Here is a 19,590-nt window from a genome sequence, read left to right on the forward strand (position 1 = left end):
GATGTATCTAGCCTAGAAGTAAAGAGTCTGCTCAGCCAAGATATTTTCATTCTAACGCCATAATTTGTAATTTAAACTATTATTTAAATATCTTTAAATCAATGTTTAGATATCTAAATGTATTCTAAAGTGGAAAATTAGATTTCTGTTTACTTTACCTGTACCTTTCTGCCTTTAAGTATAGGTTGATTGATATTTTCAAGAATTTTTACCATACCACTAAAATTTTTAAATGCTATAACCATCACACCCTTACATTCAACCTTAAAAAGTATCCCATCGAAACCAATGGTCTGGATTTTGCATGATAATTTAAATCCTCTTTCTTTATTTTATCTGTTTATTAGAAACGCAATATATTCTAACCCACGTTTTACAGCCAAAATGTTTATTGATGTAGAGTCTTTCATGTGGTGATAGCATTGAGAAAAGATTATAAATTTTATTTGCTGGGGAAGCACCAAGTTTAAATATTAGGGATTTCATTATTTCTATGTGTTTTTGGCAATTAAAAAACTACGAGCCTAATTTTCCTGTTTTCATGTATTTATGCTAAAAACTGAGCTAGCTCACTTGAAACGTTTGTGGTAAATTATCATGTTTGTTGGTTTTTATGCTGATCTCCCAGCAAACTCCTCCCAGCTAATGATAAATTTAATTCAAGGTATTTCAATTGCTTTTAATACTTGCACTGTTATTAACTCATTAGTTATGTGAGAAGGCTATGTTGCTTGCATATCTTATTTAACGTCAATTACTTTTTCAATGGTTGTTTTGTTAAAGTGAGGATTGAAAGTTCTTGCACTCTCCTCAAGCCTCATTTTCTGATTGTGTTAGATCTATGTATTTTTAAATCAGATGATCACTGTGTAGCTACAGTTAATCTTTATAATCACACAAAGTAACTTAATAACATCAAGGAGCACATCATCTCTATTTATTCATAAACAAAACATCAATCTCTTGAAATACTCATGTCTCCCAAATTGTTGTTTTCTACTTATTTATTTCATTTCAACTTACAAATTGCAAAAGAAAATTAATTGCTGTGTAACGGCTTCAGAGAAAGCCTTTTAAGTGTCATGTTGTGGCTGTGGTGTCGTGCTGATACATTTCTATGGCATATCCAGAAAGTGATTCTTTTACTTTTCAGTAAGATTAGTGCGAGGCAAAAATGATACCGCCACATCAGGAATTCACCTTCATTGATCAAGTGCTTGGTAATGGACCAGTATAAGTAACCGATGATGATGGAATTTGCTCTTGCACTCATTGGGAGGTGGATGATTTTTTTTCCTCACCCTCTGTCATCAGGTAATTTCACTCATGAAAATCCTTGTTGCAAAGCCAAAATCTAACTTAGCTAATTTCATTAAACTCGTGGAAACTAAACAAGTGTGATTTAGGTCTGGAATTGAAAGCGAATATTTATTTATTTTAATAAAGAGGTACACATACAGCAATACTGCCAATTTAAAGTGCACTTATAACAACAAATATTAAATAATTAAACAATAATTATTTGTTACAAATTTAAATAGAATAAAAAGAAAAACAAACATTTATGCCGCTACCTAGTCATTTATGCGATAAATATGTTAATGCCCGATGAGTAAAATTTTTAAGTGTCAGACCAAACGGATCAATATCACCGGGTAGAGTATTTATTAAAAAGGAAAGCTTATGGAAAAGTGAGCGCTTAATTACAGATAGCCTGGGTGTAGGAATGTGGAGTAAAGAAGTAGATCGGGTGTGGTGGGAAGGTACTCTAATGTTGAGGAAGGAAACAATGTCGGGACTGTCGAAGTGGGAGTTAAGGGTATTATAAATGAATTTTATGTCTGATTGAAGTCGGAGAAGGGATAGACTAGAGATGTATAAAGAGGATAAAACTGCACTAGTAGGTGACTCTGAGATTTGGGTTTCTAAATTTTACAATTTTTGTGAAAAAGTTGTAACACGGTTAAGGGTGGCAAGATTAGTGGGAGCAGACATTGACCAAATTGGGGAGCAATAGTTGATCACCGGAAGAACTACGGTTGAGAAGTAGGATTGGAGTGAATATACTTTAAATTAGTGACAAAGTCATTGCCAGAGTAATAAATTAACATTATCGCAGTGTTTCGGACCATTGATGGCATTGTACTATTTAGTGAGGTTGGTGGGTAGTTGTTTAGCTTCGGACCTAAGAGCCCTGGGATCGAATCTGGTAAATAGTTGTTATAATACCAGCTCCAATGCCATCAGGATTTTACTAAATTATGACGTATGAGAGAATGGTAACTTGTTTGTTCGGTATTAATTATTATGCCTAAAAAATTAGATTTTAGAGGGAGAAACATGCTATTATGTGTCTTATAATTTTTGTCAGGTCGAGTAAATTCCGGCGGAGAAAAGATTAATTTAGAGACAATTTTTGACGTGCTCAATTTTAAATTCATTATATTTGCAGGTTTCTCTACTTTTCGTCGTTTTCATTTCAGCATCAAATGTATCTTGAACAATGTCTATGTAAAATGGATTTATTATCTTCTGTTTTTGTCTCATGTTCTGTTTCATTTTTCTGACCGTGAAAATATTTAGCTTTTTCAAGTCTAATAAGGTTCTCTACCGCCGAATTCGAATGTACTCCCGTTATGCTGTATCCAGCTGTATCGGCCCGCTGCCGACCATCATGGTTGTACGTTCTAGTTAGAAAATTAATCATCTATGATGGAAGGAAATCAATTTCATATTTCTATCCATTACTTGCGTCTTTCCTCATGGAATGACTTAATCACTACGGGATGAGAAAAAAAATTCTAATCGCAGCGATCATCTCACGATACAACATTTCCGGAGCGGGTGACCTTCCGTCTGTTCAATTAGTTATGCCTGGGCGCGGAGAAAATTTCAAGTGAACAATGGAAGAAATTTAACTATGAGATATTCCGAACGTGATTCCAACGAATTTTAATGCTTGGAAACTGCTTATTTTCCGTGTTTAAGTTTTGTCGGATATTCCAGTTAATAATCGCACTCAATGAGACGCGGCGCATGGAGGCCGAAGCTGAGGTCAGTATAAGCGTCCACCACAGCAACGACTCCCTATCCTTCAAATTGAAACGGATATTAGCTTAGCCCTCATAAAGTTTTGACTACTATCGCTATCAAATATATGTCGCGTGAGAATGAAAAGGACACAAGAGATTACGCGATTTTACGGAATTTTATATTCGCATTTTTGCGATGTTCACCAACTAATTACATTTTCACCATAATCAGCAAAATCGACTTAATTTCGACTGCTAGGATGCGTACGTCTCATGAAGATGAATGTTCTAATTAAATAAACGCACTGGCCGCTTTCCTTATCTATCGTTCACCATGATTTAAAAACGTGAGCTCTGGCGTGGGAATGTACTAACTTTGGATAAAACCCACGTGGTGGAGCGACGGTCTCTTCAAGGGCGGTATTTAAATGGCCGGAAATTTAATACGGTCGACTGCAATGTCAAAAATGACCTTCCCATAGCCGGATTTCCATTTTAATATTAACCGTGCTCACTCGCAATGTGTAGCATTCAGAAGACGGGTGTTATCTGGTGCATGTGCGTGTGTTATATTATCAGAGAGTGAATCTATCCTACCAAGTGTAAATTGCTGTTGACTTCGAGCATCTATTTTGTTATGATCACTCCAGCCCATTCATGATAATACGCGCCTACGTTATTTATTCGATAATTTCGTGTTCCAAGAGTGCTTAGGATTGTTTTCCTCTTCTTTTTATGGTTTATCTCGAAATTTAATACTGTGAATAATATATTTTACTATGAAGAAATGTGAATGGATTATTATCCTGATACTTTTGGATGTTCATCATGAGGTATCATCATATCCTAGTAAGTTAATATTATAATTTTATATCCATCTTCTTCTGTTTTTATAATTGTTAATGGAAACGTGACAGCAAATGTTGATCAAAGGGTCTGAAGGTGAATCCTTCAGACACCATATATTGAATAAAATTCTCAGAATGCGAGTTAATCCAGCTCCCCTTTCCCTTACTGTGTGATATTCACATGGCTGTGTCTAAGTTTGGGGTGAGCTCTAATGTTAACGTAATCCAAGCAAACCTACAGGTTAAATCACTGATTGTGAGATATTTTTTGTGTAATAGAAGATAGCAGTTCCAAAAATTATAATAGAAAATGTTTTCAAAGTAAAGGTCGGGGTTTGGTCACAGTAAAGAAGTGGCCATTTGTTGAAAAAAATTGTGTAACTAAAAAAATACTTCTAAACTTTGCGTAAAAAATACTTCCGTAGTTCTATTAGAAGTGCTTTCCTACTTCAGAGTAATTGTCTGCTGAATATAGGTTTCAATGTATTACAAAATTTCAATAGAAATAAATGTGATGAAGATAATTTAATACATTTGCCTTTACTCAGTATTTTAAATTTAAAAAATATAGTGAATTGGAATTAAAAATTGTGATTTTTACTGCCTCGAGAATTGTGCAAGTGAGGGTAGCGGATGGAGAATCTGGGTGGGCAAGAATGGGCGATATATAGTGAGGCAAGGCTGTCCTCTATCGCCGCTGCTTTTTAACGTATACGCTGAGGAGATGGTAAGAGAAGCGTGGGACGAGTTGGAAGCTGGAGTGAAAGTGCGAGGAGTGATGTTGAAATCGGTGAGGTTCGCGGATGATCAGGCGCTGATTAGCCAGTCAGCGAGGGGGCTTCAGGCTCTAGTGGATGCGTTACCCGAGCGTTGCGAGGAATATGGGATGAGGATTAATCACAAGAAGACCAAGGTTATGCGGTTTTGTAAAGCCTCATGAGCGAGGAATGTTAGACTTAAGATAAAGGTGGGTGGTGAAAAACTTGAGCAGGTTGAGCAGTTCAACTATTTAGGCAGTACGTTAGAGGAAAATGGATACAGTAGTAAGGATATTAGGAAGAGAATTTCATTTGCAAAGGAGGCATTCATGAATAGAAAGGACCTTCTGGGAGGTTCGCTATGTAAGAATTTAAAGAAAAGGCTAGTGAAGAGTCTGATCTGGGGTATAGCGCTTTACGCTGCAGAAACGTGGACACTTAGGAAGGAGGACGAGAGAAGACTCGAGGCATTCGAGATGTGGGTGTGGCGAAGAATGGAAAAGGTGAAGTGGACGGAGAGGAGGAGGAACGGCGAAGTGCTGGACATGGTGGGTGAGTAGAGGCAGCCTTTAGATGAGATACAGAGGAGACAGAAGGTATGGATGGAGCGAGTATTTAGTGGGGATGGGATGTTGAAAGCAGTGTTAGAGGGAAGAATGTTAGGTAAACAAGGGAGGGGAAGGAAAAGAATAGGATTTTAAGATAGAATGAAAGGTAGTAGGTCTTATTGTGCACTGAGGGAAGTGCATGATGTAAGGGGAGGCACCCGGAATTCTTCTTAAGCACTCCATGGAAACCTACCTTAATCGGTAGAATACTTTAAAAATAACTTGACTGTAAAGAAGTGGTCCTATGGATAGAATTTAGCTCACCCCCAACACTTGCTTCAACTTATTAATCCATTCAGCAGCCATTATTCATAACATGCAAAGGTTTTAGTTTGAGCAAAATTTTCTTGATAAGCCAAACCTCTTTAATTTTTTCGAAATTCCCTCTCCTAAGTCATGATGTAGTCATGTTATTAGTTTTTGTTGAAAACAATGCCTCACAATGTCTCCTGGTCACTTTTTCTCTCATGTTGTCTGAATAATGCGAGATCACTTATGATTGCACGTAGATTAAGTCCTCTATGCTAGTATAATTTTTGTGTGCATTATCTGATGACATTGGAAGAGCCTTAATATCATGTTGATTCTAATTCATGTCATAGCTATTAGTAATTCCTTCTCATGTCAAGCATTGGTTTTAATTGTGACGACGATTTTCCTTTATTTTATAAAGAAAGTGGTACACATATGGTATAAGTGTCAATTTAAAGTTCAATTATTACAACTAGATATATAATGTTACTCTTCTATGTAGCTGATACATGTTACTCGAGAACCGGTCAGCGAGGGGTGTGCAAGTTGCTGAAAGAGTGCCCATCAGCTCATGGGGAGTTCTACCAAAACATATTCCCAACTCCTTGTGGTTTTTCTGGGTGGCAACAAAATCCCATTATATGCTGCCATCCGAGAAGGAGAGTGAAATCAAGAATTGTTAGACTTGAGCCAGCCCCTGTGTATGAAGAAAGTGGAAAGGACTTCAATGGATACCAGTCCTCAAATAAAGAGCACTTGATTCCTTATGGGGAAAAACTTCCATCTCATAGGAAGAAACCTTTTCGTGTCAATCAGGTGCGATCTACTAGAGCCCCAGCACCAGTCCATGAAGTGGTCGAAGATGATATACCTGGTGAGGGATACACGTTTGATATCAAAGAAGTTGAGAATTGGAATAGACTTTCTGGTAGAAGAATAGTGCCCGATGATGATGTTGGATTCAGTGGTGATAAAACCTCTACTGTGCGCACTGTTCCCATTGAAAATCGAGGCCCTGGAACTGCTGCCTTAAAAAGTAATGCATATTTTTTGCTATGTTTACCTTATTTCAGCCTATTTTTTTAATGAAGTTTATTTTGAGCCCATAATTAAAAGTGAAAGTCATATTTCTGATTATTTTATATGTATTGCCCAATTTCCAGAATGCTCTGAAGTTTCAGAGCTGGTGTGCCCAAATATCTCAGGTGTGAACACCTCTTCCAGAGCAGTCTACAATCAGCTACTTGTTCAAGGAGAAAAAACCAGGGAACGTGAATTCCCCCACATGGTATGCATAGTTTATAGTTGTAGTTGAAAGAATATGCTTTTCTTCTTTCAATTATTGAAGGAAAGAGTCTGTCAAATATTTTAATTCTATTGGCATCCATTGTTAATATCCTAGGTAATTTTTTAACAATGCCTGCATGTGCATAAGTCAGGCTGCATTTTTATCCTCTGATTTTGGCTTTTTTCATCTACCAAAGCACCATTGGCCTTGAATTTTTTTTGCTATGTGCCCCTATCCCTTTCTTTCCTCGCCTTTGAATAAATTTATTTCTATGTTTGTGCTTATAGCATCATGTGAATGAATGAAGGAGTGCATCGGCCATATTGGCTTGTTTCACTTGAGCTCAGCATGCCCTAAAACGCATGTTCCTATCTCTTTCTAGATGACGTGTTAGCGTTTATCTTTCCCCTCATTCTTGTATCCTTGTCTATTTCTTCTGTTGGTGAGTGGAGCTGCCCCAGTGCCATCTATTGGTTACTCTTGTGTGGGCTAAAGCAAAGGAAGTTTTCTGTGCATATTCTTCAAATTCAGCTGAGCTCGTTTGCAGATTTGCCAGTGCTTTGCATGTGTGTAATAAGCATGTCTCTATCTCTCGTGCATGTGCTGTTGGAGTGTAACCAGATTTTGAAATCACTTGGAGTAGACCTGGAATGAAATGTTACTTAATGCATATACATACATAAATGTAAATCGAGAATCTGATACTGAGTTTTGAGCATTGGCAATAAATTATGTCCAATACATCAGGCCTGCTATTTTTATGGGGCCCAATTTAAATCACCTCCTGATAACATATCAAGATTTATCATCCTATTAAAATTATCAGGTCCAATAAAAAATAAGGTATGAATTTTTTAAACCACTCTGATGTTAAATGAGGTTAGATTTTTTTATTAGGTCAGATTTTCTACTCTGTCCAATTTTCTATCATGTATGATTTTTTATCAGGCCCAGTATTTGTTCGGAACCCAATATTTTTTTCTCTTATCTTATAGTAATAATTATGACTAATTATTAATGTTCAAAAATTATTGTAATCAGATGTTGAGTTTTCAATAACTCTCCGTCCTAACCTACAGTGCCTTATCTCATAATTTTGTTTTGCTTTCTCTAAACGCACCTCTTTGAACTGGGTCATTATTTTCTCATTTCAGGCTGCCATTGGGTATGGTGAAGCTGACAGAATAGTGTGGCTGTGTGGAGGATCATTGATCAGTGAAAAATTTATTATGACTGCTGCACACTGTCTGGTTTCTCAGAATTTGTAAGCTAATGTGTATTCAATCTATAAAATCCCTAATTATTAAGATTTACCTTTTCTGAAGGAGGTGAAAAACTGTTGTGACTTTTAGAATGATGGATGCAATCAAGGAAAAAAGTTACATGGCATTAAATATAAGGCATAGAGCAATGCTGCAATACAATTTATAATGGTCTCTTCTCAGTATAGTATTTATGAAGTGTGTACTCTTGAAGGCAAAGTTAGGATGGCTTAGTATCACACTGGAATGCTACCTTCTATGTTCAAGATCCCTCATTTGAATCATGCTTGTAGATTTTCTTAGCATGTCTATCTTTAATCCTTGAAAATAAATAAAATGTAATGTAAAAATAAATGTAAAATGTGTATTCTTAATTTATTGGCATGACACTTAATTTTTATTCGTAAGATTTTCTTGTCTTAAGACCCTGGCACTGGGGTATTCCACTCCTTCACCCGACCTGGTGGCATGGCATATCAGTGTGGAACTTCCTTCCTCCTCTCTCATTTCAGTTGCTCAATAGCCTAAACAATGCATCCTTCTGTGCGACGCTTTCTGTTTTTTTATGCTGAAAGTTGCATATAGTTCTTAGAATATGAGTTATATTCACTCTCAAGCTGTGAAATATGTGTCGGTCTTAACTGTTTTTATCTGTTGGAAACCTCAGGGGACCAGCTCAGTGGGTACACCTTGGTGCTGAGAGATTACAAGATAGTCTTAGAGGTGGGAATTTGGAGGCTATGCCTGGTCAAACTCATCCTATTGTTCGTCGAATCCGTCATCCAGATTATCGTCCCCCTTCAAAGTACAATGACATTGCTCTCCTGGAGCTTGGGCCCGCTGTTGGGGATGCCAGTTTACCAACAATGAGTGCTTCCATTTACCCAGCTTGTCTGCATGTGGAAAAGGATGACACAGTTGCCAGGGCAGTTGCCACAGGATGGGGACGAGTTGGTTTAGGCAAGTGTTGTTATTTGTTCTGTCCCCCATGAACCAGTTTGGGCATGTTATAAATAAACTGAAAGGATTTGGGGGTAAATCAGAGGAACTCCATGATTATATAAAATAAAAATAATTTATGATCTACACAATAAAATTTAATCCACCAACCTGATAATTTTGACTCAGTAGACATTTTCAGGGCACATACAAGCAAGCTCTTATATTCTGAAGAAATTTGGGACAGATATAGGGTAATAAAGGAAGTTAGGACTTGGGTGGAGGGTGCTGTGCTAACGGAATACTGGTAAGGACGACTTATTGTTAAGGCTAAGGATTCATTAGCCTTCCTTTCTCCCAACTTATTTTGACCCGGACATTAACAATTAATTTTTCATCGACAGTATTCTGTTAACACCCCCACCCCACACCTTCTCTTCCTCTCCTCCTCCAACCGTTGTACCCAAGTTCTTTATGTAAGAGCACGCCGATTGTTGTTTTGTACGTGAACATGAACAAGAGTAGATGAAAACCTGATCAGTGGATAAAAATTTTATTGTGTAGAACTTACTATGTGTTTTTATTTTGTTGGGCATGCTTGTTTATAATTTACCAATAATTTTTATGTGTTCAAAGTGCACCGGGACTAGCCGCGGTGATAACTTTTACGGGAGTCACCCGCAATGCACAATCGTGCGAAAGATCCACAGAGAAAAAACCCGAACCCGAAAAAGAGGTGTTCGAACCCGGATCCCGGTCAAGGCGAATGATTTTTTCTCTGTGGATCTTTCGCACGATTGTGCATTGCGGGTGACTCCCGTAAAAGTTATCACCGCGGCTAGTCCCGGTGCACTTTGAACTAGACTAGAGCGAACACCTCTTTGTGTTCTATGTCCGGGCCTGCTCTCCGGCTGTGGCGCTGTGCACACGCTTCGGACTGCTTATGGCATCATAAGCTCTGCAGTCCAGCAACATCTTGTCCGGTAGTGTCCGAAAATATCCACAGGGAAGAATGACGCCTCGGTAGCTTAACTGGCTGAAGCACTCGACCGGAAATCGGGGGATCCGGGTTCGAATCCCGGTCAAGGCGAATGATTTTTTCTCTGTGGATCTTTCGCACAATTTTTCTGTGTATTTAACTCACCAATAAACTGCGATGTCTATTCTTTACAGAATATATTTTAGTAGCCTCTTTTCGGTTATAAAATGATTCATAGCAATTTTTTGTGCTAGGTACCCTTTCTCCTGGGCTGAGTTTGCTTTATCAGGGACAATTTTGTATATAGTTTGACTTGGAGTGAGGATTTTGAAATGATTGGGTGATGAGTTTAAGAAGAAGTAAAAGGAGAGGAGAGAGGCAAGGAAATTTTCTTCTCGTTCGTGAGAGTAGGCATGCTCTCCTATCGGCAGGAGGAGCAGAGTTGGTTGCCTAAGGGTCCTGACTGGCAATGTGGTTAAGGGGCTTAAAGGCAAATTTCCCCCTTAAAGAGTGAAAGATGGACGTTAACAAGAGCATTTTTTGATAATTGAAAGTGAACAATTCAGTTTACAATTCAATGTAAGCATTTTCTGTCCTTCAGGTGCCTATGTAAATGTGCTCACAATTGTATTCTTGTCTACCCTAACTTTAGCTTTCTTTCAACGTGTTAAAATGTATCAAAATTCCCTTGAGATTATGTGCTATGCAACCCGGAAGTTAGTCTCTTGAATTTAAAGAATACTTAATACATAATACTCAAGTGCACAAATGTATTACATAAGTACAGACTGTGGGTCCCAGCCGGGTTGAGGGTCCCTGGCAGGGGTCCCCACCCACCTGCCCTGGCCCGACCATCACCCAGAAATTCCCTCCAGCCTCTGTGCCTTGCGAGCCTCCTTCCTCAATGCCTCGGCCATCTCATCCTGCCTCCTGAGAAGATTTCCAGGATCTCTGCAGGCCTCCCTCGTCCCAGCCATTCTCCATTTTAGTCAAGTTCCCCATTATTCTCACAAATTGCTTTTCTCCATGTGTTTATTTATTTATATTTTTTTGGAAAGTTTATCTCCATTACCCCTGAAAACTAGGCAAAAAGGCCTTTTACATTGGGGATTATGTTAAATATTAATGGGTTGTCACAAACATGCATGCCATAGGTAGGGGCCACCTACACGGGTAGGCCTCAATGCAACCTTCAGTTTGGCAGAATCAATCTCTTTTCTGAGTAATTCATAGTGTTCCATTTGCAGTCAGAAAATGAATGAAAACTACCATTTGTGAAGGTGAATTATTGTAATCTGTTTTGAAATAGCTTATGCTATTATATGCTATTATATTTGAAAGTTAAAAATATTATACCTATTGTACTTCAGGTGAAGAATTGAGTCCTGATCTCCTTAAGGTTGAGCTGAACATCGTAGATCATTCTACTTGTAATGATTCATATGAAGTTGAAATATCAACCACTTCTTGGCTAGAAAGAGGCATTGACTCATCACTGATTTGTGCGGGAGAACCTGGAGATGCCAAGGATACATGTCTGGTACGTATCTAATCCTTTGATTAATCAAAGGCTTTTATATTTGATGTTTTCTATTTGTAAGAAATGTTTCATATATCATATTTACACTTATATTTGTTATTTCTATGAGTTTAAAAAGTGGGTTTGAATTCCATTTCCTTTTAATTTAAATGTTTCATATTTCTTGCCTTGTTGCTGTAGTAATTTCAAGTGTGAAATCTATATAAAAGTTATATTTTACACATTTTGTTATCCAGATAGACATTTCAAACGCTCAAATATATATTTTCGAAGGTCATACACTTAAGAAAATAATTATTACAAAAATTTTACATTTAATTAATATTAGTTGCTGTTATTGATTGATAAGTGTGCAATTGGTGAACATAACTGAATTTTATGCAGATACATATTTATGCATTTACTTGAACACAAAGCTGAGCAATCATTGACGTAAATCTTTATGTCAACTATGTATTAAATCTTCTGGAAAAATATGCAACTTATACATAATTGTTAGTAATTACAATTACAATTTTGACATTCACCGACAATTATTGATGAGGTTATTCGTGCAATTAACAGGTGAGAGTAAAATTTGCATAACCACTCTTTGAACCTTATTTCATTAGGATATCTAGCCCATCTGTAGTATAAATTGGAAATAAATTTCGCTCTTCCATAATTTGAGGGTTAGACAGGTGTCATAAAAATTTTTAATTTTTCTTTGAAAATAACTTGCTAGATCAGGAAGAATAATTTACCCATTGAAAAGATATTTTCGTCCACAATTGTGCATGCATGATCAAAATTGCTTTTTTGGTTCAGATCCATTTTATCCAAAAGTATCAGTAAAACATAGCTTAGCAGCCTAAAGTAGCAGTTAAATATTTTTTCAAATTCATGTATGCCTACTCTGACCCTAAACATATATAAAAGGGTACCATAGACCCCATGATATGTATCAAAACATGTGCTCGTCAGAGCAGCTACTATCTTTAAAGGTGGTGCCATTGTTGCAACTTCTTTTTTTTTCTTTCATGTATTATTTCTTTCATTTATTATCGTGGGCCTTACTGGCCCATGATATATTTTACAACTACATAACAATGCAAGAAAATCAATTGACAGAGGTACAAAAAAACACGGCAACAGGCTCAGTATGTGCAATACGAAAAAAATTAAAAAAACATAGGAAAAAATGTACAAACTTATACATTCATGCATACACTTGCATCCCAAATGTGGATACCTGGGAATCCAGCTGCCCAAAAATTCTGCACATATGACATACATAATACTACTCACTATTTATTCAAAGAAACTTGTTGTGTACTGAGTAAAATTTAAACCCTACCACCATTACCACCGGCCTTTTTTGAAAGAAAATGGTACTATACACAAGTCTGGGCCAAAAATCTGATTTAAAAAATAATTTTTCATGATTCTCTCCCTTCCCTATTCACCTTCCCCCATGGGGACCTTTGAGGAGGGGATGATGATGCTCTGGGCAAAATTGAATTGGTTTGTCATAGCAACAACTGCACCTGATTTCATGCTTGGTTCATCAAATTTAATGTTTATACCTGTGTCCATATGATTAGTTGAGTGGTGACAATGAGCAAGAGACAATTTGATACTTTTTGTTAAAATACCTGAGGTATGGAAATTTTGTTGAAATGGCTGCACTGACAAGGCAAAGCATAATGGAGGATACAGTATTTATTTTAATGCGGAAAAATAAAAGAAATTGGTAATACATATTTGCATTTTCTGAGTGAATTCCAAATGCATTCAATGCTTTCCACTGCTGTGACTGAACATGCTGCCATGTAGCGGACAATCATTTTAGGGGGGATGATAAGATTTAATGATACAGAAATTTCTATGATCGTCCTTCTTATTTGAGTCTGTAGTCCCACCATATCTGTTCTTGGCAACGCAAGAAATGTCGCCTCGGAGTATCTACTGGCTCCAAACCTATTTCATGTAAAAGTGTTTTAGTGCTTTCTGTTTGGTCATAGCAGTTTTCCACTAATTGCACAGCTTTCCTTAGTATTTTTTCAAGTTTACAGATAAAATATTTCTTTACCATATGCTCGCTAAACTTTGAAGGTGTGCTATTTTGTGTGCGAACAACACCTCTCTTTTGCTTTTTCTTCCGCAAAAACCTTCCCACAACATGCTTGACAAATCCTAGCTTCCTCACAGCTCTGCCAAAAATATTTTGAATAAATTGTGGTCCTCACAATAGGTTCGAAGTTATTGTAACTCCTGGGTATTTGTCTTCATCTGTTACCTTTATGTTAACCCCTCCACAGCATATCCATGGACATAATTTGATGACCACCACCAGAAATATACTGCTGTGCATTTTATTGGATTAAGTTTTAGGCCCCACTCATGGTTCCATGCATGAATGTTGATGAGATTCAATTGAAGGATTCTCAAGTAAGAGTACCTATTCGATTATATCAGATTTGAATACAGTATTACCAGCAAATAAATGTATCCTAGTGCTATTTTGGAACCTGAGGCCATATGTATCACTTCAACTACATCAGAAATGATTCAGTGGAGGACTACTTTTTGATCACTCATAAAGCTGCGTATCCAGTTTACTATTTTTCGTTTGACCCAGATGACTGCAATTTGCATAAGAGTTGTTTGTGAGGTGTAGTGTTAAATGCTTTCTTAAACTTTAAAAATAAGGTGTCAACTTTTCTTTTCAATTTACCTGATTTGAGAACGTCTGGAAGAAAGACTGATCTGTATTTTGCAAGGTCTACCCTTCAGGAAGCCTTGCTGACAACCATGTTGGAAGTTAAGACTGTTCAGGAAAGTCTTTATATGTATTGCTTAGCATGTTCAAGAATCTTGCCTGCAATGGATGTTTATTATATCGGGTAATAATTCTCTTGGTTGTGTCTGTTTCCTTGTCTTGAGTATCTGTGTGATGCTTGCAATTTTTCAGTCTGTAGTTTACCTTTCCTTGAGACAGTGATGTTGTTTTGAATGATACCATGGAATACTATAGAGGTCTCACCCCCGTGCTGACAGCGGATGCGTTTTTGAGGAATTTCTGGGAAGGGTTTCTGTTATCAACTGGTTCCATGGTCAAGCAGCCAATTTGAATTCGTTCAGAACAGCATCTTGCTCCAACTCAATGCGTGAAAAGTAGGGCATTCTTGTGTGAACGCGCAGGCTTTTGAGTGAATGGAGAAATTTGAGGAATGGGCAAGGTAAGGGAGGGACAGCTACATATATGCTCTGCCATGATGCTCAGATGTGAACAGCAGAATAAAAAGTACATACATACTAGTTTCAACTGAAAAATTATTTTGCAGTGAGAGAAACCGTTCATTAATCCATAACTTATACTTCAGTTGGTTTCGATGCTGTCAGCCTCTGCACTTAATTTTTCTTGACTTCACTTCAAGATTTGAATGAGATGGATTTTGAAAATTCACAGGTTACTTACTCTTATGTCAGAGAGAGATCATCAAACCATGGCATTTGGTGAAAAGTAAATATTTAAGTTGGTAATGATTTTATTGGAGGTTAAATTGGTGGTAGACAAAATAAAATAGTCAGGGATATATCGGTGGATTGTGACCCAAAACAGTGCATTGTAGCTCAAAACACACCCGTCCACTAATTGCTAGATAAAAATAAGGTCAGTTGAGCAGTTCACTTTGTAAATTTTTTGCTTACTCTAAGGTAATGGGTATGCAAACAGTAGATGATTCATGAAAACCTCAAACTGTGCTTGGAGGATGATTCAATCATTAATTTATTGAATTCTATAAAAGAGTTTCATATCATCAGCACAGTGGTTTAACTAAGAGGGGAGGTTAGGTCCCAATATGGCAGGGGGAATATTCCCCCCAAATGCCTAAGTGAAATAAAAATATTTAAAACTATTTTCTAGTTTTGAAGTGTAATAACTGCATCTGCTTAAAGTCATGATCATTTATTAATATCATGGCGGTGAGACGAGTCACTGAATACCAACCAGTGACTAAGAAGTAAGGGAGGGTGTGCATGCCCTATGACGGCACGACACTCCTCCACCAGGTCACCCCAATCCTCTCCCAAAGCATATTCCTAGTTACACCACTGCATCAGCATATAGAAGGAACAGAATTGGGTTGATGATCTACAGGTTGTCCATTCTCTTTCTTAGCTCATGGTTTTTTCCTCTACCCCCTTTGTTGTGCCTGTTATTATCACTGTACATCTCCTTCCTTTATTAACTGCCCTTGGAGCTCAATGCCTCCAGTGTAATGCACTCTATAAAGCACTACTTTCAGAATACACATTCAAGGGCAGTTGGGAAAAAAAGATGGGCTGGGTAACTGCCCTCCATAATTCCTGTGAATAATGCCTTTCATTTGCTTAGTTTTCTAATCCAAGGTAGCATTCACCAGAGCATTTAATAAAACCTCAGTGATTATTTAAACTTTAGTTATGATTTTTTTTATTCAACAGGGTGATTCAGGAGGACCACTGCAATACATCACAGACGATTCGTGTGTTCACAAAATACTTGCCGTCACATCCTTTGGGAAAGGCTGTGGCCTTGGAAATGCCCCCGGTGCTTACACACGCGTCTCGTATTATATTTCATGGATAGAAAATATTATTTGGCCAAAAAAGTAGGTCAATTGTATGAAATATATTCTATCCCCTGCTTGTACAAGGTGAAGTTCATATTAATCTGGTGAGTTAGAACTATGGTACATAGTGAAGAACTCCACCTGGAATTAACATTGCATGCTTGGATGTACATATTTTGATGAGGCTCCTCCATTCTATTCTAGGGGAGATCATGCGCAACTATAATTATATTCATTGTCGAAGCAGTTCCAGTCTGCTGCACTGCACTTATTGTGTCCATTTAAGAAGTAGCTCATGAAAACTTTTCTTTAATTTCTGGATTCAAATGAATTCTGTCTTTTCTTAATGTCTGATAAGGAGGGGGTTTGGGTGTTATAAGCTTACATCCAGTTTGAGGGGAAAGGTCATCAATGAAAATTTATCATTTTCTTAGTTAATGGATGTAATGAGCTAATTTATTAGTCAGTATGCTCGCTAACAATATGTATCTATGTATGACCCCATGATGATCAGGGGTTGTGAAATGTTGGTTTTATTGATAATTCAAGCGAAAACCGAATGTTTTGCATTCAGTCACCCAAAGAATGCTCCACCACCAAAGCTGCTATATAAATTGACTTTCACTGAAATTCATGAGTGGCATATTGTAAAAACAGGTGCATGATGCTTCTCCTTTAAAACTTGGTACAAAATGGCATTAGATGGCTGCATACTGCATGTAGTCCAAGTTTGGCCCAGTGTCAGTCTAGAAACGATAAAGTTCACAGCAGATGAAATTCCCAAAGAAATGGTTGAATGACTCTCATGTTGGTGTGATACTCAGCTTTGGGATGCAAAGAGTTTTGAAGAAAAGGTTTCACTTAGTGGGTGTACCCTAGAGAATTTTTCTGTGCTCTGAGGTTGGAATGAGATGATATTGAAAAATATTTAGGAACATCCAGTTGACACAGTTCTGAAACTTTTGGATTGAGCTCTGGTGGGTGAGTGCATGATAATATTTTGTGTGTGAAATTAGAGGTCCATGAGAGAAAAAATAAAATTTTTTAGAGTAAAATTTGGGTGATATTTTTTTTCTGGAAGCTGATATTTTATTGATTAAAATATTACCTATTTCTTTTGTATCCTGCCACTTTAATCAAAGCAATCATGTGCATATATGTATTCAAATATAAATTACAATATTAATATGCTTTTTGAACTTCTGCTCTTCAACTAAGAGTGCTCTTGCTTGTGGTGATCAAAGAGTGCAGTCAGCTACACTTTGCTCAGTGACCAGATTATCAATGATGTCACTATGACTTGGAGTAAGAACAGTGAATGCAAGGGTGTGAGCAAGACTCTTACTTGTTTTCCTCCATTCTGATCTGCGGTGATCAGATATTTGCAATGTATTCATTGTACCGTTTGTTGGTGGCAATGGGCAGAGTTACTTATTGCAGTCTGCGGTAGTGTGCCAATGGTTTCAGTGGTAGAATTAATCGCTGACAACTGAAAATTGATTTTCAGTCAGTATATTATGCAGTTGAGCACCACAAATCCAGAACTCCCTTATCCAGGAAGACCTTTAATCCAGCCATATTTCCAAGGAGTGCCTTGCAGGAACCAACATTTTAAATGAATAATTGCAATCATCTTCACCTGCTGAAAAAGTTTGTTCATTTATATTCAACTCGCCAAAAACAGCACATTTATGGCCTTTACATAAGAGTATTTTTGACAGAAAACAATAATGGACTAATACAAACACCCACACCCTGGATAGTGGCAACTTAACCCGGCGGGACTCGAACCCACTACCTTTGGTTTGGCAGGCAAGGAATTTAACCTAATGCTACGAAGGCCATTGTTGCCCACTTTTTACAAAAGTTTTTGCTGTTGTAATGTCGACAATAGGATGCACAGTTAGGCCCAGAACAAGGGCTGAGCAGAAGGGGCACGTATCCTGAGCAGCAGATTTCAGGGGGCAACAACATTTGAAAATTTTATTTTAAAAAGCTATTTAATTTTTCTGATTAAATTATTTAACAATAATTACTAATTTATAAATTATTAAATGATAATATCTACAAAACTTTTCAATTGCAAACATAATATTTAATTATAACATGTAATTTCAACTACTGCATCTCAAAAAAATAGCTTACAGATGCAGGGGTGCAGCTAGGAATTAAGGCTTGGGTGGATTAAGGTGCAACTAATACCGGGGTGGGTGGGGGTATGGAATACCCACCAGGATTAGCGGTAGGTGCGAGATAAGTAAATTGCAGAATTTTAAGATAAATGGTGAGTTTTACGGCTTTCTGAGGGATATTTTGTTAATCCTTACACTATTCTATTAGTAATATCAATCCAATTGAGTAAAATGAATTAAACTTTAAAATTTCTCAGAGCTCTGGGGGGGGGGGGGGGGGGGGGGTTTATCCCCCAAAACCCCCCCCCCCCTCGCTGCGCCACTGTACAGATGTATTATGTTTTAGTGCTGGGGGAGGTGGAGGGTGGGAGCAAAAAGGGGATCAGGTGAAAGGGGGTGTCGAACTGATCTTTTCCCCCCTGATAAAACTCCTAGTTCAGGCCCTGTGCAGAGTACACACATTATACTTTATTGCCAAGTCAAAAACTGCTACATGCGCTGCAGATGCCATGCAGACATGACTCGACTCACCTGTTTGGGAGTGGAAGGAAGACTGACATTATTATTGGAAATCTTTTTGAATACTCAGGCATTGTCCAACAGGCAACATTGGCAGATTTAGGGTGCTCAACGATGCAAAACAAAGATGTAATGACTATGTATCCTTGACGGAGTCAATTTTGCGGGATAATATTTTGAGCAGACTTTGAGTCAGTGTCATGGCTTGTGGGCCAGTTGTCAATTTTGACAGCATTTTGTTTCACAGAAGTGGTGGTGATCATTGATCATTTTGGTGACTTGAGGTTTTTCTTTCCTCGGTGAAACTTGGCATCGAGTGTTGGGTTAACAACTTCCCTTAATTCTTGAACTAGCCTGTACATATTTATTTCCCCACCCAAATTTATCATCTCTGGATCATTTGCTGACTTGCAGAAGTATTTAAGATTACAATCTCTCAGTGTTCAAGAATTATGTTGATTTAGAGGTAAGCACACAACAGTAGATCGGTGTTAACACATGAGCCATCTTGTCAAAGGGGAGTCTACCAGCAACCAGATACCCAAACCCCTGAAAACATCAATGCAACACTCCATAGATTGAATGTGTTTTGCTTTACTCACTCGGAAACACAAAATGGAAGATTAAGCCTCTTTGCACTATGTATGGTTCTCTGAAATAAATCAAGGTATCTGCAGCCTCTCAGATTACCCTTTAACTTTGTCACAGATAAGATGGAAGAGGCTATGTTTTCTATCTCAATGGACCAGATGTGACTATAATCTGGTTGAGAATACAATTGGAGGTGGACAAGACAATCCCATCAAATAAAGACAAAATTTCAAACATCTGCCAG

At 37.6% G+C, this 19,590-nt stretch overlaps 1 protein-coding gene across 3 annotated transcripts; it reads left to right on the top strand.

Annotated features, from left to right (window-relative positions):
- LOC124154574 (serine protease Hayan-like) lies at nt 1–17,159 on the top strand. 3 transcript variants are annotated; one of them, XR_006863963.1, is made up of 8 exons: nt 1–1,314; nt 6,001–6,534; nt 6,662–6,786; nt 7,941–8,050; nt 8,716–9,008; nt 11,337–11,506; nt 15,977–16,208; nt 16,309–17,159. XR_006863963.1 is itself a non-coding variant. In XM_046528391.1 (7 exons), exons 1-7 carry the CDS (start codon nt 1,245–1,247, stop codon nt 16,145–16,147), a joined length of 1,473 nt encoding a protein of 490 aa, XP_046384347.1. In that variant the 5' UTR covers nt 208–1,244; the 3' UTR covers nt 16,148–17,159. The 3 variants fall into 3 exon arrangements, 2 of the variants coding, with proteins under 2 accessions (XP_046384347.1, XP_046384348.1); XM_046528391.1 differs by having other exon boundaries at nt 208–1,314; nt 15,977–17,159; XM_046528392.1 differs by lacking the exon at nt 1–1,314 and adding an exon at nt 2,014–3,881 and having other exon boundaries at nt 15,977–17,159.
- The last annotated feature ends 2,431 nt before the right edge of the window (nt 17,160–19,590 follow it).

Source organism: Ischnura elegans, chromosome 2, assembly GCF_921293095.1.
Source record: "Ischnura elegans chromosome 2, ioIscEleg1.1, whole genome shotgun sequence".
NCBI lineage: Eukaryota > Metazoa > Arthropoda > Insecta > Odonata > Coenagrionidae > Ischnura > Ischnura elegans.